The sequence below is a fragment of the Brachypodium distachyon genome, chromosome 2, assembly GCF_000005505.3.
Source record: "Brachypodium distachyon strain Bd21 chromosome 2, Brachypodium_distachyon_v3.0, whole genome shotgun sequence".
Lineage (NCBI taxonomy): Eukaryota > Viridiplantae > Streptophyta > Magnoliopsida > Poales > Poaceae > Brachypodium > Brachypodium distachyon.
In genome coordinates, this window is record NC_016132.3 from 19,773,209 (window position 1) to 19,801,015 (window position 27,807).

The window sequence follows — 27,807 nt, forward strand, 5'->3', positions numbered from 1 at the left end:
TGGATACCATTGTTACTTAAAAGCTCATCTCGTGGGCTCCACGTACGGTCTCACATTCACGATCTTATTTTAAGTAATGGCTATAGTTATATTACCCCTTGTCTGGATGCCCTTAAGGGTGCACACAGAGTCACCTAACACTTCTAAGATTAGGATAGGTCAATAAACAATTCTTCTTCTCTTTTGCACCTAAACACGCAATAATAGTCACCGTTTATGCAATTTAACTATCGGCGTCAAATTAAACCCGCACGGACACAACCATGTTACACATTTCCCGGGTCTCCCAGGCCATTATCGAAGCTCCAAACCCAGAGCTCACATCGTCTCCACCTCCTCAAGAGTCAAGAATACCTAGACTAATATTCCCCCATGGCGACACGGCGACCTAAGTCCGAGATGTCCCCGCTGCCGGAGCCGACGCCGGCCTCCGACCAGAGGGTCGACGCCGTCATCGAGGAGCTGAGGAAGGGCGCTCAGCTGGCGGAGTTCCTCAGGCAGCAGGTGGAGCTCATCCCGGAGCACGGCCGCCGCGACGCCGCGCTGGCAAACGTCAGCGACATCTCCACGGCGCTCGCGTCGTCGCTTTCCGTGCTCCAGTCAGAGAGAGAGCAGCTCTACTCCCCTTCCTCCTCCTCTTCTGACGCCGGGGTGGCGGCTCATGCTGCCCCCGCCTTCGGTGCACGGAATGGCCCCGTGGCCCGCGCCAGGAGGGCGAAGCACCGGCGTGGCAGCCATGGACAGGAGCTTCCAATGTGAGTGCCAAATCGTACTAGCTTTCTCTGCCTGTTTTGCAACAGGAAATAGGACTATAGCATGCCTATCTGTGGGGATCTGCGCAAGAGAGGATTAACAGATCTAGCAAAAAGTTATACCGTCCGGGTTTCAGTGAGGAAGCTAGTGAGGATATGATGAACTAGTCACTATCATGCATGTGTCACTGTTACTACGCACTCTAGTTGCTTTACATTCTTGCTTTCATTTATTAGCTTTTTTCCAGAGGGAACATACAAAAATGGAACCGTCGATTGGTTTATGCCAAATGATTTCTAGATCTACCTTTCAAAAGGAAAGAAAGCAGCTAATTTGTTGGTATATATCCCAGCTAGCTAATGTGATGAGGATTGACGTAGTACCAAACTAGCACACACATGCTTGTTTCGTTGCATACCACGATTTATATTTTATGGTTTGGTAAAAGATGATGCAGCAAATTAAGTTGAGTTTAAATAATTTTTCTTCCGTCTTGTTATTCAGCAAGGAGATACTGACCGAGACACCAGAAAATGATGGATTCCACTGGAGGAAGTATGGCGAGAAGAAGATCCTGAATGCTGCTTTTCCAAGGTATAATTTTTCTTAATGGAATTTCATATAGACCACCCCCTGGCATGCAACTCAGCTTAATTTCATCTCCCGTAGATTTGGCATTAGCTTATGGATCCCCTTTTTGTAGCACTTGATTTGTGGCACTAGCTCTTAATTCATCTCCCGGATATATATGTAGCACTTGCTTTTCCTCCAATGGACAGATAACGAAAAGTAATAATCCCCCTTTTGTTTGTAATACTGTAGTGTATTACATTTACAGCTTTCTTTAGTAAAGGGCATGCAGCCTTTACATAATTAAGTACTTCAACTGAGATGTACCATTTATGGATATCAGTTCACAGTTAACCATCTGTTGGATTGGCATGTATCATGCCCTCTCATATAGTATAACTTAGTTTCTTCAAAATTTATTGATGAAATACCCCCGTTAGGGACAAATATATTGTCTTTAGAAGCTTAATTTAGGCCTCCATTTCCCCCAAGAAAGCCCAGAGAATTACTAAACCACACCTTGAAGGAGAGTAGCTTAGCCTTGTTTCCTGGAGTAGTTTCGGTCTCTTAAGCTGTGAAGCCAGATAGGCGGAAAACATTATTGTTTTCGTTTATTCTAGCTGGCTGAAGCAGTGAAGCTAACCAAATATACTCCTTCCATTGAAAAACAGATGTTGCTTTAGATTTTTGCAAAGTCTCTAAATAATGAGCAACTTTGACAATTAATTTTTGTATGAATTATGTAACTAAAGAGCTACAAAAATAATGTTTAGAAATTATTTCATGATAATCTAGTGGTACAGTTTGTACATAATAAATCCAATAGTATATACCGAATTAGTGGCCAAATGGAAGAGAAGTCACACGCTTTCTACGACGTCATGTATTTTGGAATGTGATATTATATGTGATAGCACCAAACTATGGTTGATATTCCTCTTCTTTTTGTGTGTCTGGAACATAAAAACTATTTTCCCTTTGTCATACCGCACATATAATTTATCATGCATACTTAATTAAGCTCATTCATTTAATTACCTGAATCAGGTTGGAAAATAATGCTAGAAATCTTAACACAGTTAGCTGGAGTATTATGTTATTTCTTAGATACAAGATTAAGTAACCATGGCCGTATTGGTAATACGTCATCAAAAAGTAACTAGATCAGTATGTGGTGGTTCCAGATTTTGATTGCATGGAACATGCATGAAACTTGGACGAATTTCAATCAATATAATTTATTTCACGTCAAAGAAGCATATTGTTTAAAAAATTAGAATCATCTTGCATGTCTCGATCTTGTCAGAAAACATATATGCATTTCATTTTCATTTCAGGAAGTACGTTTTGTTTACTTCTATATGCACATGCATGCATGAAATCTTGGAATTCACAGTGCGATGCATTGGGTTGTCTAATATCTTTACTGATGAAGCAAAAACGCAGAAAAAATAAATAAGATATGTGTTCATATGGTTGTTAATCAATTATTATTTTGCAGGTTATACTACAGATGTGGCTACAGCGACGAGCACAAGTGCCCAGCAAAGAAGTACGTGCAGCAGCAAGATAACGGCGACCCTCCCTTGTTCATGGTCACCCTTATCAACGACCATACATGCGATGCTTTGTTCCCAGCTGAACAACCACCTGGCAGCAGCTCAAGCAGTAGCGCTAACTCTCAAGTGCTCGACTTCACGAAAGCTTCGATTTCTTCCCCAACAATGGCAGCTGCTTCTGCTGCGGTCCCGAGGTTGAAGAAAGAGGAAGACGTAGTAGCAGGCATGTCTGTGACTACGCCTAGCTACACATACGACGAGTTGTCTTCGTCCTCGCTACCATTGATGTCGCCAATGCAGTGGGAGATGGAAATGGAGATGAAGTCACTTTTTCGTCGTCAGGATGCCTCAAGTGGTAGTTAATTAGTCTGCGGAATGGATAAGTGTGTGTTGCATTCAAACAACTCGATCGATCCTGAACCTTAATAATCCGTGATTGCGGGAGACCACACTTTGGTGTTGTAATAGTATGGTTCTTACTAATTTTTTTACTCCCTCCGTCTCATATTAAGTGACGAAATATTACATGCATCTACACGCATTTTGGGTATAGATACATCCATATTTAGGCAAATTTGAGTCACTTAATATGGGACGGAGGGAGTATAATATTTCAGATAATTTGGTCGTTGCAATAGGAACTGATATATTTCGTTTCAGCCAAAATGTTTTTGTGTGACATGCGACAATTCAAGACAAATTCAGATTGTTGGCTTTGCCCCAAGATCGATCACACCGAACTAACTGTGGAACCAAACTTATGCCATGGCAACAATCATGTTCGCACAGGGTGTGCACCAGATCGAAGTATCTTTATTCCCAACTAAATATAACATGAAAGATTAATTTGTTCGGAAGAAAAAGTGTTCGCAAAAAGTCTCAAAACAATAGTGATTGCAATGAGGTAAACCCATAATATAGTTTGAACAAATAAAAGGGATCAAAAAGGCATGACTGTTCGTTTCCAAAGCTACTATATATCGGTCCTTAGGATTTAGGGAGGGCATCTTGCAAGTGGTAGTACAAATAAACTATATAGTCAGCGATATTAATTACTAAAAGGCGCGCGGGGTGTTGATTAGAGGAAATACGTGCTTATCCTCAACCTATGCTGATGTCAAAATGCTACCGTGAGCATTGCGTCGCAGACATGACATAATGGATCTCAAGGAAATAAAGAAATGTAGTGCCAAGCATGATACGTTAATTTTGCTTTCCTTGGAGTCTTACCAACATCTAGTCAGAAGTCATGTGCACACACTAGCTATAGCCAGCTGGCCTACAGGCTGAATTCACATCGATCTGCAAGTTGACAGTCCACTCAAGACTCAAGGCTGCACGGAGACAAAACTATTTGAAAGTTAAGTGACAGCTAAAGAACACGTTTAGTCGATCGCATCATGAATTAGATACTACTAGTTGAGATATGTACATCTGTTCAGGTTTCAGAGTTCATCAAGGAAAAATAAAATTGATCATTTGATATAGAGTCTGATCATCATTCATCAATCAGTAAACCGAGAAATTGGGGTAGAATATGAACGGTGGTCGTCCCTGTAAAACGGTTGAATTCTTCACCTAATAATTAAAGAAAAGACATCATATGGAAACAAGGAATTAGCATCAAATGTTATTAATGCCAAGTTGCCAACTGCAACTATGTTTAATTGTGTTAGGTCAACTTGTGTTCCTGACGATGGACAAGCTTAATTAGCTTAGTTAATACCCTAAGTTAAATGAAAAATATGAAATGCGCGCGGAGGATGAGGATGGTACGCATGAGGTATTCTGAAAGGAACATACCACCTGATCAGTGAGTGCATACATATATGCCGTAGCCTATAGGTATTCTCATTGGAAGAATTGTATTTGTGTACACAAATAGATGTTTTTTTATCTGAACAAGTCGAACATTTCGGATTTGACAATGAATTATGAATACACACATTTGCAACATACTACGTCCATTCCTAAATATAAGGTGTTTTAGCTTTGTCCTAAATCAAACATTTTTCAAGTTTGACCACATTTTAAAAAAATATACTGAAACATACAATATATAGAAAGTATACTATGAAGATATTAGCACAATGCATCGGTGCCCGTGAGTTGCTACAGACTAAATACTACCCCGTCCGATTTTATGGAAAATCTGTGAGGGAAACCCATACAACATAATTGTGATCGTCAAGATTTGAACCCTGGTGGGTAGAATCATGCACTCGCAACTCCACCACCGTAGCAAGTATACTATGAAGATATTAGCACAAGGCATCGGTGCCTGTGAGTTGCTACAAACTACTCCCTCCGTCCAGCTTTAGGAGGCGTTTTAGTTTTGGCCCAGGTATCAAGACAGTCTCAGCAAGCAAATTTTGGACCAAAATACCCTTTCTATGAACATTGTTTGCAGTTGAACTTTTTTAACCTTGCCCACGCTAGCCAGGCCAGAGAGTCTCTCCAGAGAAAAGGTTGGATTAAATATGCATGCATGCAGCTTGTGTGGGACCTCACCTAGTAGCTGCAACAGACTACACGCCTACAAAAATGGGACTGGGAACTTTGAATAGTACGCCTGAAATAACAGCACGGAGGGAGTAAATACTAGTCCCTCCGATTTTATGGAAAATCTTTATAAAAACCACACAACATAATTGTGAGCATCAGGATTTGAATTCTGATGGATAGAGTCATGCACCCACATCCACCACCACATCAAGAGGTGTTTCTTAGTAACATTTACTACAGATCGGAAGGAGTACATATTTAAAGAGAATATTGTATTCTCATATATTATCTTGAATCATATAATTCATATTTGTTTTCATTTCATTGATCCGTGCCAATTAATCAGCGAGTGATGACGTCTGAAAATGTGACAAATCGTCGCCACCAATTCAATCTTTTATCAAATTAGAGATGATATATGATGACAAATTTAATAAAACAAATTTGGAGTTGTAGATGGATCTTTTTTATAAACATTGCCAAACTTAAATCCGCGACCGATTGCTTTCTGTTTTTTCGATACTTTAAAATTTAAATTTTGACACAGGACAGAGGTAGAACATCTTATATATTGTGAAACGGAAAAAGTAGCGTATTACGAGATTTAGATATATATCAAACTTCCGTGACGCTTCGTTTTTATTTTATATTTTCATACAAAATGATGATCAAATTAGTGTCATTATAGGTGCACTGTCACAGTCTAATCCTTGACACGTATACTAGGCAAAATTGCCCTGCAATGCGAGCGCATCATATTATAGCCGTGTGCAGTGTGAACTCTCCGGTCGGTCCCCAGCTGCTTGCCACCCCGAAGACTCTCGTTAATGAATTCGTTACGCGACAACGCGGCCTATGTGCAAGCAACGCGGCACATGCATGATGCATCCATGATTGGTCGACCCGACCCGACCCGACCCGACCCGCGCGCGTACACACGTTCGTACATATACGTGCTTCTGGAATACTGTACTCGTTTGAAACGGCACGTGCGTAAATTGATCTGGTCACAATCAGCTAGTATAGCCTCACTCTCCCACTCGGGGAGTCGGGGGCCGTGGCATGGCATGTGCTCTTTCGGGGGTCGTCGCTCTTTTCCGTATAAATCCACCGCCTTTCCATCGGTTTTGCCAGAGCCTGTTCGCATCCTCGCATAGTGACAAAAACAGAAAAGCAATCAAGTGCAAAGAAAATCAGTAGTCGAGCTAGTAAGAGGCATGGCAGCACTTGTCACTCCGGCTTCCGTGGTGTCCGAGCTGATGGCGCGGGGCCGGCAGTCCGCCGCCGTCCTCGCGGCCCTGCTCCAGGACGCGTCCCCGCCGGGGGCGCCCCACGAGCTCGCCGCGGAGATCCTCCGCTGCTGGGACCGCGCGCTCGCCGCGCTCCACGCCGCGGAGATCCCGCCCACCGCCGGATCGGACGGCCCAAAGCGCAAGCCGGGTGCAGCCACTGACACGAGGCCCAAAAGAAGGTACCAACCGGCAACCGCGGCGTGTGCCGGCGTTACGGGTTCAGCAAATTCAGCTAGAAGAGCAGTGATTTAACTCGACTGATTCCTTTGTTTCCTTTTACCAGGGCGCGCGTGAGCGGGCGGGAGACGGCGGCGAGAGTGGAGACGAAGCGGACGGTGGAGGACGGGTACATATGGAGGAAGTACGGGCAGAAGGAGATCCTGAACAGCAGCCACCCGAGGCTCTACTTCCGGTGCAGCTACAAGCACGACAGCGGCTGCCCGGCCACGAGGCAGGTCCAGCACTCGGACCACGACCCTTCCCTCTACGTCATCACCTACTTCGGCCACCACACCTGCTGCGTCGGCGGCGACACTGTTACTACCACCACAGCCGCTGAGGAGGAGCTCCTCAAGACGCCGGAGCCGAAGCCGTTCGTCATCGACTTCGGCTCCGGCTCCGGGAGCAGCGGCGGCTCGCCGCCTTGGCTCTCGTCTTCCTCCTCCGAGGAGGAGGATGATGGCCGGAGTTGCAAGCAGGTTGAGTCAACGTCGTCAGAATTGCAGCACCCGGCGGCGGAGCAGAGCTCGTCGGCCGACGAGCTTTCTTGCTCCTCCCCCGCATGGGACCCTCTGCTGCCCGTCTGCTCCTCCGACTGGGATTACTTGGGCGAGACCTCCTTCGATTACATTACCGAGCTCATCAATCGTTACGAGATTGCTATGTTCCAATAGGATGGTTAATTAATTTGGTGTGTGAAATGAAAAGGGGCGTGTGTTTTGGGGTTTCGATAAGTTCATTAGGTGTGGTCAAACCCTCTGCATTGAGGATATATGATCTGGATCTGCTTTTGGATCATCCATATGTGTCAAGTTGACACTACTGAATAAAGTATGATCGATGCCTTGAAGCTTCTGAAAACCAGCTGGGTCAGGTCAAGCCTTGAGAGCGCCTTGCAGGAATGCTTACCTCACGACAGTGAATTAGCATATAGTATGCGCAGATAAATTGAAGGTCGTTACGTTATCGTGACATAATCGTATATATGTATGCAAGTGTTCAGTTCACATCAACTCCCTCCGTGCAACCCACGTGGTGATGTATGCAAAGCCATGAACTTGAACCAAGCATGTGGATACTTGCGTGGTTGTAAAAATGCAGTATGAAAAAAAAAGGGTCGGATCTGCTGTTCATTTTTCGAAAAACACAGGAAAAGCAAATTTTCCTACGAAGTAGAGAATTCTCAATTCTTTGTGAAATCCTCTGGACCGAGCGATCTCTGTTCTTTTTCAAATAATCTGACCACCTTCGTGGGCTGAGGGCCGAGGCCTAGCGTTAGTTCGCCGCGTATGAGTGGACCAAACGGAGAGATATGGCGAGGCCCAGAGGGCGGGAAGGGGCCTCAGCGAGCGGAAGAAACTGAGAACAGCCTCTTGTGGGCCTTTGGGTGAGGTTTTTAAGCATCTTGCGAGCCTTTGGGCTGCAGCCAATCAGAACATAGGCGCCTCTGGACCGGGCTACACCGTATCGGGGCCCGAGGTGCCGCGCACACGTAGAGGCCGAAAGACATCCTCAAATGACCACTTCGGCCGGCTGCTCCTCGTCTCCCTTCCTAGCGACTGACGACTGACACTGTGCCATGCCATCTCTGCAACATTTGACATCTCCCAAACGGCAACTTGATACGTACGGTGTGGGCCGATCGGGAGAGCAAAACGGTGGGTGGCTCGTTTCCTGGGTAGCTCAAGTGCTTCAGTCTCAGGGGCGTGGTGCCTCTGCTGCTGACTGCCGGTGAACAGCTTCCACTGCTGGTGAGGAACAAAGGGCTCGCCCATCCTCGTTCTTTCGACATTTTGGGTGCTTCAATTCCGGAGAGCAGATGCTTTATGCATATCCCAGGAGAAAAAAACTGAAATGCATGTACATATCAACCTGAAGCAACGACGATGATGGCCACCGAGATGAGGCACAGTGTAATGGTATTTCTATCAATGATTGCCACTCCGAGTCACCTTGCTGTTTAATGCAAGAATGCTAACAAGAGCAATCTACTAATCTCGATTGCAACCTCAGGCTCAATACAGTACTCAGCGTGTATGGCCAAAGAGAAGTTACATGTGAAAATAAAATGGACCTAACCAACATTAGTGTCCTGGAAGCTAGAGCAACTGGTGGTCGGAATCACAGCCAGTCAAAATACCTGTGCTAGGAGTTTTGACCCAGCATAAACAACTGCTCTAGTGTTGTGCAGCTCAAAAAGGAATGTTATAATATTCAGCTTTGTTTATGGGAAAAAGAATGGTTACCTCTCAAAAAGAATATGGACGGCGTAGTCATGTAACTACTAACTAATGCTGTGGTATTACAACAAAAAAACTAGAATTTGTACCGCTAGTTTGTGTATCAGCTCAGAGAAGTAGTAGTGGAATACTATTGTACAAACCGTATGAATACAAACAAGCCTATGGTCTTCCAGGATAAGGGTGACCTTGTCAAGCATGGCTGTTTAGTATTAACTTGCATGTTGTCGTTGTCACAAGCCATTATGCGAGCTTATCTTCACTCATTTCACGAGAATGGACAATTCCTTCAACATTCTGTTGTAACTTAGTCATCCCAATCTACATCCCAACCATCTTTGCTATTGGTCTGAGATCTCAAAGAAAGGCCATTTGCTGAGACGCTTCCAGCAGGTACTTTTTCTGGAGATTTCGCAGGTGCTTCATCATCATCCCAGTCATCATCCCAGCCGTCTTCCCACCCATTTACTGTGCTTGTAGTGTTGTTCGCACCTGACGTGTCAGGAGCCTGAGATCCCATCTCAAGCTGCTGGTAAGTGATTCCATCATTGGACCTTCTCCTTGCAAACTTGCAACAAGCACATATAGCCCCAACCAAGACAACTGTGAAAACAAAAAAATAGGCCCCATAGATTGGCTTCATGCTTGTTGCATAAGCTTCAAGCTGCTGAAACTGTTGTTGCCAATTAGAAACTGCCTGCCTGGTGCGCAAGACACAATGCTTCGTCCCCACATTCAGTGAAATTTCTCCACCATTTGGATTCATATAGCTTATGTTGATCTGGTAATGAATTGGAGAAAAGTTTCAGCAAGGCTATACAAATTGAGGACAAATGCTAACGTATTAAACTCACAAACAAAATCTCAGAATGACAAACCTAGGCACCCACAAAGCCAGTTTTTTTTAAAAAAAATATCTCACGGTCGGATTCCACTATCAACGATAACAGAATACACAGATGTTCACACCACACAGAGTTTAGCACATACCAAGCCAGTTAACATAACACAATAACACATCATCCTGTTAAAATAAGATGATCATGCATTTCCATGCATTTGCATGGAGTTGCAGAACTAGAAATATGCTCCACAGTAGAGGTAATTCCTCCGTCCAACAAAGTATGTCTCAACTTTGACTAAATTTGAATGCATCTATACACCAAGTCATGTCTAGATACATCCAAATTTTGACAAACTTGAGACATCTTTTGTTGGACAGAGGGAGTATTTAGTATTTATTATGTACTGGTTAGTTTGTCAGATCATATGTTCACTCAATCACCAAGCAATCTACCCACACATAAAACATTAACAGATATTGTGCTTCTACAATTCCCAGAGGAACATAAGTACTCCCTCCGTCCAACAAAAGATCTCTCAAATTTGTCAAAATTTGGATGTATCTAGACATGACTTAGTGTAAGATGCATTCAAATTTAGTCAAAGTTGAGACATCCTTTGTTGGACGGAGGAAGTAGTAAAGATGACACTATCTGTGATGTCTTAAACTGAAACCAAGTTCTCACGATCAGCAAATTGATGAAGCAATGGAGCTATCAGGTTCGTGTGAATAGTAGCTTTCTTTTAACCTGTGGATTTCAGAAAACTAATAGTTTTTGCTTTCTTCAGCCTGGTTGAATTCTAGCATGGAAATCCAACTTCCGTAGAAAACAGGGAGACTGCCTTCGAAATTACAGGGGACCTTTTATGTTATATTGATATTGAAAACAATGTGGTTTGTAACTTCTCATTGCATGGAGCGTAGTTTGCACTAGACATGCCACCTTGAAGTCGATCTTCCATCTACTTAAGTTCTTAGACTAAACCACCAGCACCTCAAGAAAAAAACACTGATGCTAAAGTTAAAACAAATTATACTTGCGTACCCTTTTAGATTCACCCTTGCGGAGAGGTGGCAACTTCGGCTCAATACTTATATCTGGTGTTGCTTTCACATTAACAGTCACGGTATTCTGCCCTCTATTCTGAACAATAACAAATTGTCCAGCTGAAGCTGCAAGAACAAACAAACATGAATAACTTTTCAGACTCATGAAAGTGAAGGTCTAGATGCTCCATATTAGAACGTAGTCCCATTTTTGTTTGAGACAAAATAATGCTTCCTTGGATTCATTAAATTGAGGCCATGCTATAGTACAGTACAGTAATAACAGAGAGAAGACACAGAAGTCAAAATAATGACAGAAAGAAAATGGTAGTATTCAGTACAATAATATCTTTCAAACAAGACTTCCAAGGTAAATGCACTGATGTCATGATCCATCAAATCAATTTAAGTGTCAAAAGGGTGGCCTACTCTAATTAAAAGCACCTATAATGAATCTCATCAACAGCTTCTATACACTCGGTAAGGTTTGCAGGGTTGAGCGAATACAGGTTAGTCTATAACACTAGCTAAAACTCATTGCAATGCACGTAAGATAGACTGAAACATCAATTGCTAAGTTACAGGGAGCATACATGCATCATCAACACTAGGTGACAGTGACACAGAGACTGAACACAAAACAAATCTAGCATGGACATAAATTTGAAAAGAAGTACGATGAGTTGAGGCTTGATGTTCTGAGAGAACTAGATTAAATACCTGTCTGAGACACCTGAAGGCAAGCATACAGTTCCCCGGGTACTAAGCATGTGTATACTGGATCATGGCACTTCACCACCTGCTTTGATTCATCTGTGGGCTTCTCCGGAATTCCTCCTTCCTGGCCACTCTGACCACTCGGTTCAGGACCTCCTGGAGGGGGACTCTCCTTCCGCACAGTGGTAGATGGTACCGGCGGTACAGAGACCTGCGGTTTACTCCCATCCTCCTCTGGCACACCTAATGGTGGCGGCGGTGAATCCTTTGTTGTTTGTGTTGTCTCCTGCGACGGCGCTTGCTTGGGCTGTTTATCAGGATTTTGCGCTGCATGCCCCGATTCCTTCGACGTGGCACTCTTCTCAGATCCACCTGTAGCGATGGTAGGTGCAGGGGATCCCTGAAGAGATCAAAGCAACCACTAAATCTACACGCTCATCCTTTTCCTCCGAAGAACGCTAACCTATTTCAGTAATTAATCTAAGATAGCCAACTCAAACAACTGTAATCCTCACCTCGCTGGAGCTGGGCTTCTCGCCCTGTAAAAACCTAGCCCGCGCAGGGTCAGGAAGCAGGGCGATAGCAAGGAGGAGCACAACAAGCCCGGTGAATCTGCGGGAACCCATCGAATTCGGGCCCAACCTCGGGCGCGGGGAAGGAGAAGATGGTATTTCAGCCGATTCGCCGTCGAATCCAGCGGCGTGGGAGTGGCGTTGGTCGCATCGGCCGCGGCGCTCCGGCTAGGAGATCCGAAGGCTCCGGGGCACGGGATCTGGATGGGATACGGTCGATGCGTATGTACGGCTTCGAATCGAGATTTCTGTGGGGTGCGACTGCTTCGATCGATGCCAGCTGCGGGGGAGGAGGTTGGCCTGTGCGACGGAGATGACAAGAGGAAGGAGAATTGGGGTGGGAAGAGGCTTGGGCAGTCTCCCACTCCCGCGGCGGAAGTGTGTTGGTCCTTGGTCGCAGTTGACTCGAGATCTCGTGGTGAGTTCGGTCGCTTTTTTGTGGAAAGGTATCTGAATCCGATAACTTGACAAGGATTCAGTGCTCGGTGTGACATGATATTTCAGACTTTCCGAAAGTTTCCACCACTTAATTTCCCAAAATGCTTTGGAATTCTACAAAAAATGAATATCTTGAATTTAGAAGAAAAAAAAGGCCTCAACTATGGGGTGTCTCGAAATATTGAATACCTTGAATTTGGAAGCATATTCAAATTTTCATTTGAGTCAGCCCGGGGTGGCTGATCTCGACAATGGTGTACAACCACCGACATAGGTTTATCGATGTTAGACGACTATTACAAGTGTTTCAGTAACTTTTAAGAAAAAATCGTAATCAGGACAACGACGCTTGTTGTCTCCAATGGTGGCCACGACGGATATATGGTGATTTTGAGGTGGACGAGGGAAAGGAGAGAGAGGAAGAGGAGGCCACTCATTAGGCTGGGTCGTCAGTTGACCACGCAGCTTTTTTTTAACAAATATCAAATATATATGTAAATTCATTTAAAAAATAAAAAAATTGATAAATCTTTTACATGATAATGCATTTAACATCGCAAGTTTAGTGTTCCGGCAACGCCACTGAAGAGGATGGCAAGAATTAGTTTGAAAATTGATTGTGGAGACTTTCCTGCGATTAACTTGTCGGATTAAACGGCTGCAAGCAGTACGTAGAGGATATTTGTGCCCAAAAAAAAATGATGCAGAAGCTACAGGGACTCCTTTCTTTTCTAGAGAAAATAAACTTGTCGCCTTGTCGGATATGGGGATATTCACTTGTTCGTGTGACCATATGAATATATCTCCCGACGGGAAGATACCATGGCATGTCGTAGTACCGCTACAATACAAGTCCATGGATAAGAACGGCTGAACAGTTCAGAATGCTGCAGATTGCTTGTAGCAGCCGTCTGCGACTGTAACTTTACAGTATGCTTCGCAAAAGCAAACGGAATTTCCTCTCACGGATGATTAAAGCGTCGATGGAGCCACAGAATCTCGTACAACGCAATTATGGTACAAGCATTCTACAAAGTTCAGATCCTAATAAGGCAACGTTTTGTTCCTTGCGTATACCTCCCCGAATGATACAGTACCGAAGGTCATCGACGACAATGCATCTGTGCTCTTCGTCAGATCGGCGATACAGTATGGCATGCAACGACCAATGCACGCGTGATCCATGCTTTGGGCTTACGCGAGCCGTACGGAGCAAGCTCCTGCTGCGGCCGGGCGATCCTTGCCGTCGCCCCGACGCCAAGCTCGCACAAAACTTTCGCTCAGAATAATGGCCGCGTAGGCGTAGCCGCGGCATTACGAGGACCACACTGGCCCGGCTACTTACGAGCTAGCGTACAATGCTTGCTTATATACAGTGGCATTGCAATTGCATTCGCGCGTACACGCGGGCGGCGCGAGAATACTGATAACACCAGAATGGAGAGCTCGAGAGGATCCGGCTACATGGGCGGCAACGACGACGACGACGTCCTGCCGCGGTACAGCCTCGACGTGAGCGCCGGCTGCGGCGCGCGGCGGAGCACGCTGCTGGACGAGTACGAGCGGCTCGCGTTCGAGGCGCAGCTCAACAGCGTCATCCTGCGCCGCTGCTACTCCGAGCCCAGCCCGGCCAGGTTCGTCCAGCCCGAGGCCGATACGCCCCCGCCGGAGGCTTCTCATGGGACGCCCGAGCTAGGAGAAGGGCGGCGGGAGGAGCCTGCGGCGACCGCCGCCGGGAGGTGGTCTTGGCGACTCCATGGGATGGTTGCCCGGTGGCTCCAGATGTTGAAGCCGGCGTTTCGCTGGCTCGGGGGCGCGTGGGAACGTCGGCGGAAGGAGCAGCCACGAGGTCCGCCCACGATGCCGGCACGGGTGCAATTGGTGGACTACTTTTGTTAGTCGATCCATGCACTTTGCTTTTGAACGCAGGTGTGCGATTTTTTCTGTTGTCATCGGAGCAACTTCAGCTGATCTCTTTAACTTAACATTGTTGGTGGTGATGTCATCAGAAAATTAAGATACTACCTCCGTTCCTAAATATAAGATGTTCTAGTTTTGTTCTAAGTCAAATTTTGTAAAGTTTGGTAAGGTTTGTAGAGAAATATACGAACATTTACAATATCAAATATGTATACTATGAAAATTTATGTCATAGCGGATTTAATAACACTAATTCAGAGTTGTAAATGTCGATAGATTTTTTTTATAAACTACGTTAAACTTTCAATGAGTTTTACTTAGTACTACTACAAAGTTATAGAACATTATATTTAGGAACAGAAGGAATACTACATAATCAAGAGAATCACATGGCATTAATAATAAAATATATTCTGAAAAGTTAGGTATCAACTTTCGCTACCTAGAACAGGGAGCGAAGTGTATTCAATTCAGACAAGAATGAAGGGATGCTTGTGAGAGAGGGAGTCGGGCTAGGCAACAATTGGCATGCAATGACAACACCCCTATATTTACACATAGAGGGAGCGACAAGCAATGGGGTAGACCGGGGGTGGGGGTGGTGGAGAGGAACAATGAACCGCTCTTACAACATTAATATTTGTTCTACACGCTATTGGATATTGTTGACTTCTGTTGGTATCATTCTATTCGGCTTCTATCAGTACAAGTTCTTTACATGTGTAAAGAAATTGATTTATCCATGTATTTAAAAGATCGAGGATGCGAACCTAGAGGAGCTGAATAGAGTGTCTATAATTTTGACGGAGCTAAACATTTTCAAGATTACAAGTGAAAGTAAATGATTATCCATTATCTAGGCAAAGAATCTTATATGAGCAATACTATCACAAGCTATAAGAAGCAGGCAACAACAACCATAAGAAGCTGGCAGAAACTAAAGCGAAAAAGAGTAAAGCGGAGGGGAGCCGGAGGAGGCGATGATTTGTTTCTCGGAGTTAATTCAAATCCACGGGAGGAATTCTACGTCTCTGCTGAGATGGCACAAAAAAAACAGTGGTATGACGTCGGGCTCTCTGTCAAGCTGCTTCCCTCTGAGCCTCGCATGCTCGTCCTTTTTGGTATCCTTTTTATTTTGGAGGGGTGGAACCTGACCTTCGTATATGCTATCAGAGAAAATCAACAAGGTTCGATGCTTCCGGAAAACTCCAACCATTTTGGAGTCCCCAACCTTAAAGAATAACAAGCTCCACAAATCCCCGCAAAAAAGGAAGAAGGAAAAGCTCCACAAATACTTGGAGACGAGGGTCAATGATTTGCTTGGGTTAGGTCCCAGAATTATCTCAAATCTTTTCTTGCTCACAAGGAGTCGAGGCTTTGGGGAGTGGAAAGCTCTGGCAATGGCATATTTTTTGTGGATCCAAGAGTCGTAACAGCTATGGAGTCGTACGTTCTAGGAAAAGTTCGAAGTGTTCAGAATAAATCTTGACCTTTCGAGTTTTACCAAAAGTTATGGTCCGATAACTGCCAGGTCGAGAGTGATTTTTTTCATAACAAGTTGTTCGCCCTGCCAAAATAACGTGAAATTTGTTCGTGGGATTTGCTCATGCGGTGCAAAGAAATGTGGAGCCTGTTCGTAATAACTTGGTCACTAAAACTTGAAGAGAAAAAGAAAATCAGGTCAATCTCGAAATTGTTAACAAGTGATACGTAGGATACTGTGATTTGTCAGTGGCAGATGGCACCCCCTTTTGTGTTGTTCGATCGTGCATTCGTGCTAACGTTTCTGATAAAAAGAAGTTGTGGGTGCCATATATCACAGCGTGAGGACCTAATTAAATACCTTATAACGGTCCTACAGACAGTCACGTACATACTCACTCCATCTGCAAAAGGCCCTACATCTGGGCTAGATCCATCCGCAAAATACACTACATCTGGGCTAGATCGATTTCCGCAAAAGGTTGTACATGCACCCCCACCCCACCCCGTTGAATGCATCATATTCAGCCCAGCGCCCCCCACTCCCCCTCCCCCCCCCCACACACACCCCCACCCCAAATCATCTTCTGCTCTCCACTATTTCCTCTCCCCCGATCCAATCCTACTCCTGTCTCCAACCCTGTCGCTCCAGCTTCCAATCCAAGGTCGTCTCTGTCATTCCTATTCATGGAGAGCGATCCAATAAAGCTGCTCAAGAGTCCCTCGTTCATCCCTCAGCCATGGCGAGCGGAGGGCAGAAACCGGCGAGCCGGCCGTCGCGGAGGATCTGGAGGCTCCGTCCGTGCCCCTGAAGCCAGCAGCGGTGGCGGGGCCAAGATTGCAGACCTGGACGACGACCAGAAAGCATGTGTTGGGCAGGGCGGTGTTGTACCGGGCGCGTCCGGTGGCGCTGGGCAGGGTAATGTGCAGGATGGCAGGACAGCACTGGGCATGGTGATGTGCAGGAGGATGCGCAGTAACTCCTGTGGGTGAATCGAAGCACTGCGTAATGGAGGGAAGGAGGGGGTTTTCTGTAAAATGCTTAATCTCTTGCAAAACCCAGATGTATAGTCTTTTGCGGACCGAGGGAGTATGTGGTTTGTTGGCATGGAAGTCATGCACAAGCCCGTGTGGCGATTTTGTGTCTTTCCGGAGTTCCTCGTCAGGGAGAAACTTCTACATTTCAGCTGCTAGAATATTTTTATTCACTTCGCCCATCATCCCATCGGCCAGGCAAGATCGAATTGACTAGCAACTGAATAATCATTCAGCTCGCCTCTGTTACGCACGGAGTACAATCCAAAGTGGTTGAGCATGAGTGTCGTCTCCGCCCATCTCGCTGCTCTCCCACCTCCTCGCCCTCGCCGCCGCCGCCGCCTCCGCTGCCCCTCCTGTTCCTCTCCTCGCCCCCCGCACCCTCCTCTCCTCCCCCTCCCTGCCATCGCCCCCTTCTTCGTGTCCGTCCTGTCGCCTGCACTCCCCCTTCACCTGCCGCGTTACCGTCCTGGTGATGCCTTCCTGGAGTATTGTCTTGGCTCGTTCTACTCCCCCATCTGCTCTTCGGTGACCGCCGGGCCTCCCCGCGTTGCTCTGTGGATCGCCGCCGACCCTGGCGTCGCCACTGGCCCGAACCGCTTCTTCGTTCTGAATGCTCTGAACTACCACTTCACCTCCGTCAACGATCGCTTTGCCGTGGTCTATGCGGGGCCGTCGGTGTTTCGCACCTCGGTCTCATGCGTCGGCGTGGCGGCCGCCGTGCTCCGGCGTGGCCGGTTCTGCTTCGCTAGCTACTAGTTCGCCTGCTTCACCTGCGCTGACCGCGCGCTCCATTTTTCGAATTTGGGTGGGCCCCTGATCACAAGTCAACCCCAGCTTGTCCCCAACCCCGTTTACTTTCCGCAATCGTCGCCTCCTCCCCGTCAACTGATCTCCTATGCCGACGTGGTCCGCTCCCCATACCTGGCCCCACCTGCCGGTTGTTGTCTACAGCTGCCTCCTAGTCTCCTTGCCCCTCCCCTTGCGTGTCCTCGCTTGCTCCGCCCATCTCGCCGCGTGTCTCGATCGCCCTCTCTCCTGCCCCACCCTGTTTTACCACCCCGCCTCCTAGCCCCATGCCTCCCGCGTCGTCCGATCCTGATACTACGCTCAGCCTTCTGCCCCGCACGAAGACGTTGAGGTTGCCTGCTCCCTCCTCGGTCCACTTCCCGTCGATGGCTCCCTCCCTCCTCCCATGGCCTCGACTGCCGCGCCGCCGCTCTACCGCCCCTCTCCACCTGCTCTGTCCCTTCGTGAGGCTTCCCGGCCTCTCCACTCTCTGAGCCGCCCACCCTGTCCGCCCCTTAAATCCTGCTTTCGGTGCCTGGCATCCGATCATCTTGTCTCCGCCTGCCGTGATCTAGTTAAGTGTCGCCATTGTCTCTGCTCTAGTCATCGCTCTTCTCGTTTTCGCGTCCGCATGTCTCGGTCCCCAGCTCACCCTCCCGACGCCATGTCCAACTCGCCCTCCCACACCCCGTCCCCTCGCCGTGATCCTTCTCCCTCGTCGCCACTCCCGGAAGTCCCCGCGCGTCACCTTGCCGCCAATGCCGCCTTCCCCGTCACCCCACACCCCGCCACGGCCGCGAGCAGCCTCCCTTCACCATCTAACTCCCATCCCAACCACCCGCTCCCTCTCCCTCCTCCACCTGCCACGCCCGCTGATGCTGATGACCTAGCCCCCCCTCGCATCCCAACTTCCTGGACGTGTACATGCCACCCATTGACATGCGGGCCTTCTCCCACCTCGGGATCGCCTATGTCGAGCCGGAGAGCCCAAATCCCGGCCCACTCGTCCGTGGCACACTGCTGGCCCATGTCCCCAGAGGTGCGGAGGCCCGCCTGGCTGCGTCGGCCCACGGCACCCATGTGGTCATCTTCCGGACGCCGCAGAGCCGGCTCCGCGCGTCGCTGGAGGGCTCCTTCGACTTCCAGGAGCACACCGTTTGGTTGGAAGGTCACGATGAAGCCAAGAACCGTTCCAAGTTCGAGCATGCTGGATTCGTCAGCCTGTCCCTGGTCGGTTTCCCCCTGGAACACTGAAACCGCCCACATATTCAGTGCGCGGTCGGAGGGATCGGGAACCCCTCTCACGTGGAGGAGTTTTGCCTCACCGGAGCTGATTACTCCGCCGTGGTGGTCCTCTGCAAGTTCGACGACTACTTCGCCATGCCCGAGGAGCTCCACGTCAGGAACGAGGACGGCTTGATCACCTACATCGACGTCTTCCACATTCGGCGCTGGGGGATTGGCAACGGGCCGCTTTCTCCGCCTCACTCTCCCCCCTACAGGGGTGGTCGGGCGACGGAGGCGACGGTGGTGGGCCAGGCGGCCCATCTGGCGGCGGCGGCGGTGGCGCTCCGCCCTCAGGCGGTGATCCGTCCTCTTCACGCTCGGCGCGTCGTCGTGGCTCGCTGGTCGGCGCTCCTCTCATGCCGGTCTTCAACAGCCTGCCGCATGGGGCACCTGCTGCCGTGGGCGGCTCCTGTGGCTCCGGCGACGCCCTGCCTTGCGACTTCAACGACCCCAACGGCGCTGTGCCCTGCGCGATCGTCCTGCCCGGCGGCGTCGCCCGTCCGTCGAGGCTCTTCCTCGTGGTCTCCCCGCGGTTCTTCCACCTGTTGGTGGTGGGCCGCCCGCACGAGGCAGGCTTCTTCCGCATCCCGCGCTCGGCTGTGCGTGGGGACTTCGCGGGCCGCTCTGATGGGCTGGTTCACGTGAATCTGTCGGTTGGCTCTCTGGGCCTCGTCTCCTCGGTTTCCAAATCCCCTGGACGATCCAGCGTGCTCACGTCAGACGTGTTCGTTTTGCCTCCGCGTGGGCTCGACCCTGTCGCTGCGCTGTGCTCGGAGCTTCCCGCGCCGTTGCGTCGCTTCTGGCATGTTGTGTCGTCGCCGTCCACTTCGGCTGTGCCCTGCCGGCTGGACCTTTCGGCCCCTGCCCCAACCATGGCCGCTGGGTCCCAGCTCCTCCCACGCCGCCGTAGCGCCAAGCTCATGGCCAAGGAGGGCCCGGAGTTCCAGGACATGACGGCGCGCGCCACCGCTCTCAAGGCTCGTCAGCTCGGGGACTCTGCTCCGGTTCCGAAGGGCGTCACGCCATTCCTGCCGCTCAAGATGTTGCGTTCCCTCGGCGAGAGCTGCCTTGTGCCGCCCGGTGAGCTCCAGCGCCTCGACGACTCTTCCCCGGTGGTGGTCGACCTTGACTAGATGTGTAGTTCTGGTGTCTTGTGGGGTGTGTGCGTGTGTCATCCTATGTGTTCTGGTGCTCAGCTTGTGGTGTGCGTCCATGTGCCTCGTGTCGTAGCTTTTCTCAGGTGTTATCTATGTCTACATGGGTAGTTGTCATGATCTTTCTTTTGTTAACTGGAATGTCCGTGGGCTTGGTGATCCTGCTAAGTGTGCCGTCGTCCGCGCTGCTCTTGACTGCTCTTCGCCGGCCGCTGTTTTCCTTCAAGAATCGAAGCTCACGGCGCCCTGCCCGCAGAAGCTCGCGTCCTTCCTGCCGGCCTCCATGCGCGACCACGCCGTCGTCGATGCCCGCGGTGCCTCGGGTGGCATCCTCACTGCCTGGGACACCTCTGTGTTCCGCGCGACCTCGGTTGACCCTCGGCGCTTCACGCTCACCGTCCATCTCGCTTCGACTACGGACGCCCTCGCGGTGGCCGTCTCCAATGTCTACGCGCCCTGCGCTCCTGAGTTGCGCCCTGAGTTCTTCGACGAGCTCCAGTCTGTCGGCTCGTCCATCTCTGGGCCGTGGCTACTCGTGGGCGATTTCAACATCGCCGTCCGCCCTGAGGATCGTAGCGGCGGTGACTTCGACGCGGCCCTGGCTGCGGCTTTCTGCGACGTCCTCAGCCACCTCGCGCTCCAGGAGCTGCCTCTCCCGGATCGCCGGTACACCTGGTCCAACATGCAGGAGCTGCCCACCCTGGTTCGCTTGGACCGGGCGTTCATTAATCTTGCCTGGGCCACCAACCTGTTCAACACCACGCCGCGGGCTGATGTGCGGGTCACCTCGGACCATTCCCCCCTCGTGATTTCAGCCCCGGCGCGCGCCCCCGCTTCCACTATCTTCCGCTATGAGAAATGTTGGGCCTTGAAGCCGTCCCACCGCGAGTTCGTGGCCGTTGTTTGGGCTCGTCCTTGCAATCACCTGCGCGACCCGGCCAAGCGGATTGCCCGGAAGCTGAAGTGGGTCCACGCTGACTCTAAACGCTGGGCTCGTCACCAACGACACCCTGACCTCGTCGTCGCACTCTGCAGGGAGGTTATCAATTTCCTCGATTGCGTCGAGGAGCGCGGGTGGCTCTCGGTCGCTGAGTCTCTGCTCCGCCGTCTTGAACGGTCTCAGCTCTCTGCTCATCTGGCTGCGAAGACCATGTACTGGAGGCAGCGGTACTCGCTCAGATTTTGCAAACTCGGGGATGAGAACACTGCCTTCTTCCACGCCTGTGCCTCCGCTCGTTTCAGGAAGAACAAGATTCAGGTCCTCTACGATGCAGGCGTGCCCGTGTTCAACCATTCGGAAAAAGCTCACTTGCTCGCCACTTTCTAGTCCGAGCTCCTGGGCACAGCGTCGCCTGTCCGCTTCAGCTTTAATCTCGCTGAGCTCTACGACCCGCTGCCGTCTCTCGCCGCTCTGGACGCTCCTTTTTCAGCTGATGAGGCCCGCCATGCGGTTGTCCGGATGCGCTCTGATGCTGCCCCCGGTCCGGATGGTTTCGGCCCCGCCTTTTACAAGACCTTCTGGCCGCTGGTCAGGGAGGACCTCATGGATTTCTTTGCTGCGTTTCACGGTGGGTTTGACAAGCTGCAGCCGCTAAATCAAGCCTACATTGCCCTCCTGCCCAAGAAGGCCGATTCTGTTGCGGCGGACAGCTTCCGCCCCATCTCCCTTCAGGGGTGTGCCTTGAACATTCTCTGTAAGATGCTCACCGCCGGGATCCAGCCGCTTGTCCCCGACCTTGTCTCGCTTGATCAATCCGGATTCATCCGCGGGCATAACATCACCGACAATTTTGCTTATGCCACGGAGCTTGTCCAGTGTTGCCAACAGCGGCGCTGCCCTGCTGTTGTCCTTAAGTTGGATTTTCGGAAGGCCTTCGACACCGTTGAGTGGGGCGCTCTCGACGCCATCCTGGCAGCCCGGGGATTCAGTCCGCGCTGGCGGGCGTGGATGTCCTGCATTTTGGCTTCGGGCCGTGCCTCCGTGCTCCTCAACGGCATGCCTGGGAGGTGGATCGACTACAGGCGCGGGCTCCGTCAGGGGGACCCCCTGTCCCCGTACCTGTTCATCATCGTCGCTGACCTCCTCCAGCGCCTGATCGCGTCCGGGGATGGGGGCCGTCGCCTCCGCCATCCTCTGGTCGATGACCTCCCCTGCCCCATCATCCAATATGCTGACGACACGCTCCTCATCATTCGCGCGGAGCCTAGTCAGCTGCGTGTCCTTCGACGCCGTCTTGATGCTTTCTCTGCCGCGACCGGGCTCACCATCAATTTCGCCAAGTCCGCGTTTATTCCCATCCATGTGGCTCCTGCGCGTGACGCGTCGCTTGCCGCTCTCCTTGGCTGTGCGGTGGCTGAATTCCCCCAAGAATATCTTGGTCTCCCCCTGGCCGCCTCCAAGCTCCGTGTTCGTGACCTTCAGCACCTCGTCGTCAAGATTGAGAAGCGTGTGCCTGGGTGGCGCTCTCACCTCCTGTCCGCAGGCGGGCGGCTCGTCCTCACGGATGCGGTCCTGTCGGCCCTTCCTTCGTATGCCATGAGTGTCATCCGCCTCCCCGCTACCACGATCGTTCGCATGGACCGCCCTCGCCGTGCCATGTTCTGGAAGGGCGCTTCCAAATGCAGTGGCGGCGATTGCCAGGTTTCATGGGCGTCTGCCTGCCGCCCCCGAGCTGAAGGAGGCCTCGGTCTCAAGGATCTTAATTGCCAGAATGAGTGCCTGCTCCTGAAATTCATCCATAAACTCCTTGCCGGCGTGGATTCCCCCTGGACCTGCTGGGTCCGCCGCTGGTACGGCGAGTTTGGGATCTCCGATGTCGTCGCACGCTCTGACACCCCCTTCTGGCGGATGCTCAAGGGGCTCTTCCCGCGCTACTGCGCTGCTTTCTCTGTCCGAATCGGGAGCGGCGTGCGTGCCTCCTTCTGGCTCGACCGATGGTGCGACCCAGATGTGCCGCTCGCCGCGCGCTTCCCCGCTCTCTTCTCACACTCCCTGCCCCCCCCCCCCCCCCCCCGCGCCAGCGTGAGCTCGTCCTTCTCCGAGGATGGCATCGTGCTCCCGCTTCGCCCCCGGCTCAGCTCGCAGGCGTCGGTTGACCTTGCGGCCCTCCGCCGGATGGTTCGTCGCCCAAGGCCTGGCGCCCCCGATATTCGCTTCATCTCTTCTGGCGTCCGTCCCTCCGCCGGGGTCCTCTACGGCCTGCTCCACTCCCGCGGGCCTGATCTCCCGCTTGCCGACCGCAACTGGCTCAACTTCGCCCCCAGAAAGGTTCAAGTCTTCTTCTGGATCGCGCGTCACGGCAACACGCGCACGTGTGCCTTCCTTCACCGCCTTGGCTGCCTGGATTCCTCCGCCTGCCCGTTCTGCCCCTCGGCGCGCGAAGACCTGCCCCACCTCTTCTTCGACTGTGAGCGCCTGAGTCCGCTTTGGCGGGCTGTTGGCGTCACTAGCCTCCCCGGCGCGGGGTCCTTCGACTCGCTGTGTTCCTCGGTGATCGACTCGCTTCGGCTGCTCCCTCCCATGGCCGCTCACACGGCCCTGCTCCTTCTGCTGTGGAGCATTTGGAAGAGCCGGAACCGGCGCGTGTTTGATGCAGCTCCCCATTCTGACGCCGCCCTCGCCCGGCTCCTCCGCGACCTTGCCGCTCTCTGGTGCTGCCGCTCCTCCTGCGCCCCTGCTAGCTCTGCGCTCACTTCTTGGTGTAATGGTGTTTGCTCTGGGCTTGTCCCCTCCGTGTAATCCCCTCCTTGTATTTACCCCCTTCCCCCTGTACAGTTTTTCGTTGCCCCCATGGGCTTAATAAAAAGGTGCTTGTTCAGGTGGGGCCAACCCCCACCGTTGACGTTTCAAAAAAAAAAAAGTGGTTGAACTGATCAGCCGGTCCCCCCCTTAGCCCCTAGCTCGATCCATCGACGTCACCGGGCCCGGCGTTACCTCATATCCACTGTTGCGCGTGCGTCCTACGTGCAGCTACCTTCTCCTTGTCCGAGCGAGAAGATGCGTGGACGGCGTGTGCACCACCGGGTCTGCAGGTGACGACGACGACGGCCGGAGCCCGGAGCGCCTGGCGTGCGTCGCGTACGCGCAGCTAGACGTGGCAATCCGGGGATCCGGGGCCGGGGGTTGGTTGGCGCCACGGAGTAATCCCGGCAGTTGCCGCGTCAGACGATCGCCGTCGCGTGCGGACTAAGGCACGCCGTGCATTATGCATAGCCCCTCCTCGTGGCCACTGTATCGGTGGTTGATTGGCTTGCGGATGAGCGGTCGGCCACGTCCGCGGCCCCCCGTGCGCGGAGCCGGCCGCCCGGCCACCGACGGGCGACGACGACTGCGGAAAAAGAGGCCAAGTTCAGGAGCTTGCCCGGCCGGCAGAAACAGAGAATTCGGCAAAACTTTTACTCATACCATGTCAGTAGTACAATGTTTTTGCGCCGTCCGGTATCTACAGCGAGCAATTGCGCAGCTCCAATTTCGACAGCATGCGCTGCGCCTGACACGCATGGCAACCAATCGCCGGAAAATTTCTTTACAAGAGAGCGGGGGCGGGGGCAGAGCATTTCTGATGTTCTCTGGCGCCCTCACGCGATGACCACGGCGATCATGTCGGCCTCCGGACGCTGGCTTCGGCCTCCGCCGCCGCCCTTCTTCTTCGCGGGCGCGGCGTCCTCCATGACCGGGCTCCGGCACGTCGGGCACGAGCCGTGGGACACGAGCCAGGCGTCGACGCACGGGACGTGGTACCCGTGGCCGCACCGCGGCAGCACGCGCACCTTCTCGCCGTCCACGAACTCGGCGAGGCATATGGCGCACACGTCGTCGATCGCGCCTTCTTCCCCGGCGCCGGCCGCGCCGTACACCTCCACGGGGAGGCTCCTCAGCGCGCGCCTCTTGATGCCCCCGCCGCCGCAGCCCGTCCGCGCGGACGCGCCCACGGCGGCGGCGGCCGCGGCCACCGCCGCGCCCCGGCTCCCGCCGTAGCGGAGCGCGCACCGGGCCAGCGAGTTGAGCCCGATGGCGAAGAGCAGCGCGAAGAAGAGCGCCGCCAGGATGATCACCACGTTCGTGTCGAAGGCGGAGTCGCCACTGCCCCCGGGGGGCAGCGCCGGCGCGGCCGCGCCTACGACTCCGCCGTGGGCGTGGAGGGCCCGCCGCGCCGTGAGTCCCGTGACGCTCGACGCCGCCGGCGCCTCAGATGATGAATCACGAAGACCCATTATCTCGATTATCAATCGGTATCCAATCCACCCGGTTTCGTGTTCACGCTTACAGCAATGGACGCCGAGATGAGTCAGAATTGGCCGCAGATCGACGATGGCTCAAGCTATTCGAATTCTATCGATGCCTGTAGGCTGTGGCTGTGGCTGTGATGTTTACTTGCTAGCTATCTGGATTTGTCTATCACTCTCTGCCCCGTTGATGGCCTATATATAGGAGCTCGCGATCGCGGCGCCCACCGTTGTTATTCTGTTGTTGAGCGAGTGTGTACTTTGTAAAAAGGCGCTACTCAAGTTGCACCCTTAAAAATATGCCGAGGCAGCTGAGTTGTCGCAGGGATAGGGACGGACATGCGCGGGCAGAGGGACCGCAAGCCTTTCGGTCGCTCTGGGATCTTTTCTTGCGTGCATGGGTAGGACGAACCTGGGATGTGTGTCTGGACTCTGGCGAACTCGCCGTCCGCCGGCGAACAAAAGCATCACTGCGAAGTCCAACGAGCAAATTAATTTTTTTCACGTTTCAAGTCATTTAGAAAAGACAGTAAAACACGTTAATAATAGGTTGTCTTTTAGTAGCATACTATTTTGCAATCAATGTTTAAGTGAATTAAATTAATAAGTAATTAGAAAAAAGTGAAAGCTAGTAGTACAATGAAAAGTAGCTTATCTTCTTGTAAATAGATCATCTTTTAGTTAAGAAAAGGTTCGAGCCTTTGTTTTTTGACTTCTTTATCTTCGACGTCACAAACATCCTATGTGGCACTCTCAAGAGAAAATTGACGTCACACCATCGTAAATGCCCTAAGTGCGCTGCATCGCAACTGGCTGATTGTCCTTTTGGACCGGTGTAGCTTGGTACGTTGTCGCTTGACGATAACCATGCACGACACTAAAAAATAGCAAAAGTTGGAGTGGCCACGGTCATGAGCATAAATAGTTTTGACTTCAGTTCCAAAGACTTTCTCATTAAGGGTGAGTTTGGCATTGAGGTGGATTACGATAATCCAGCTTTTCCAATCAGCTATTGCCTATTTTTGTGTTTGGGTAACCAACTTTTCACTTCTTTCGTGTGTATCTTTTTATTACAGATTATAAAATAATTTTAGCACAACACAATTCAGCAATGCCGAATTGAGCCTAAGAGTTTGTTGTTCGGTTTGTCATCGCTTCTTTGCCATCAATCATCCAGTTCATGAAGATCGGGCACTCACCTTGCATCACAAAGAGAGGAATAAGCAAACATGATATGGTCAAATTAACTCGTAATATGAAACATGATATGGCCAAATTAACTCGAATTATTTCACAAGACGGTGGAACACATCAGACGGGTACGTCACTCCCATTGAAAGAATAGCGCCGGTTAAAACTAAAATAAAACCAGGAAAATGCGAGCACGCATGCTAAGTCTGGAATTTGAACCTCTTAAAATAAATTCAACGAAATGCGAGCACTCATGCTAAGTCTGGGACTTGGACCTCCTAAAATAAATTAAGTAAAATGCAAGCACCCTGTTAAGTCTAAGACTTGAACATGTGTGTGATGTTTTCGTCACAAAAAATCAAACCACCTGAACTACGCTTAGTTTGCATAATGAAACTAATTTGAGCAAACAAGTTACTGTACATGATCTGAAGGTTTATCACGTGTATTTGGTGTGCAATAAAGTTAATTTACCGTGTGTATTTGTTGTGCAAAATAATTTGAGCAAACAAGTTACAGTGCATAATGAAAATAATTTGCTGCTCCTGTGCACCTGGCCTAGAAAATCCTGATCTAGTAGCGAAAGTGAGCGTTTGTGGCATGAGTGTGGTTTGCGTGGTTGGCGTCCCCACTTCGTGGTAACAAAAGGAGAGCAAAAACGTTTTGTGGCATGAAAATTGGTTTCAAGGTTTACATGGTGCGCGTCCCCGCACCGTGTTAAAAATGAGACCAGGTTTACGTGGTGCATGTCCCCACTCTGTGTTAAAAATCAGAGCAAAAGCGTGCGCTTTTGACTAGATAAATATCCAGTGCACAAGATCATCCTGCCTGCATCCGTTGGGGATCTGCTGCCACGGCCGGCTGTGGCGCTAATTGCATCCTGATCCTGCATGGAATGGTGACTGTTGCCAACCAACCTGGAATGCACTTTATTATGGATATTCCTAATCAAGTCAGAATCCCCGTG

At 50.6% G+C, this 27,807-nt stretch overlaps 4 protein-coding genes across 4 annotated transcripts; 2 read left to right on the forward strand and 2 right to left on the reverse strand.

Moving 5' to 3' along the window:
* Positions 1–229: 229 nt before the first annotated feature.
* On the forward strand, positions 230–3,527 carry LOC104583141 (WRKY transcription factor 55). Its single transcript, XM_010234887.3, has 3 exons — positions 230–755; positions 1,258–1,347; positions 2,825–3,527. The coding sequence occupies exons 1-3, from the start codon at positions 373–375 to the stop codon at positions 3,243–3,245; spliced, it is 894 nt and encodes a 297-aa protein (XP_010233189.2). The 5' UTR covers positions 230–372; the 3' UTR covers positions 3,246–3,527.
* Positions 3,528–6,505: 2,978 nt separating this feature from the next.
* On the forward strand, positions 6,506–7,759 carry LOC100842121 (probable WRKY transcription factor 54). Its single transcript, XM_003566087.4, has 2 exons — positions 6,506–6,858; positions 6,963–7,759. Exons 1-2 carry the CDS (start codon positions 6,605–6,607, stop codon positions 7,570–7,572), a joined length of 864 nt encoding a protein of 287 aa, XP_003566135.1. The 5' UTR covers positions 6,506–6,604; the 3' UTR covers positions 7,573–7,759.
* Positions 7,760–9,081: 1,322 nt separating this feature from the next.
* Positions 9,082–12,735, reverse strand: LOC100822847. Its single transcript, XM_003568196.4, has 4 exons — positions 12,262–12,735; positions 11,750–12,146; positions 11,028–11,155; positions 9,082–9,919 (listed from the first exon to the last, which is right to left on the reverse strand). The coding sequence occupies exons 1-4, from the start codon at positions 12,370–12,372 to the stop codon at positions 9,446–9,448; spliced, it is 1,110 nt and encodes a 369-aa protein (XP_003568244.1). The 5' UTR covers positions 12,373–12,735; the 3' UTR covers positions 9,082–9,445.
* Positions 12,736–24,213: 11,478 nt separating this feature from the next.
* Positions 24,214–25,941, reverse strand: LOC100842432 (RING-H2 finger protein ATL74). The gene is made up of 2 exons (XM_003566088.4): positions 24,829–25,941; positions 24,214–24,751 (listed from the first exon to the last, which is right to left on the reverse strand). The coding sequence occupies exon 1, from the start codon at positions 25,635–25,637 to the stop codon at positions 25,002–25,004; it is 636 nt and encodes a 211-aa protein (XP_003566136.1). The 5' UTR covers positions 25,638–25,941; the 3' UTR covers positions 24,214–24,751; positions 24,829–25,001.
* Positions 25,942–27,807: the final 1,866 nt, after the last annotated feature.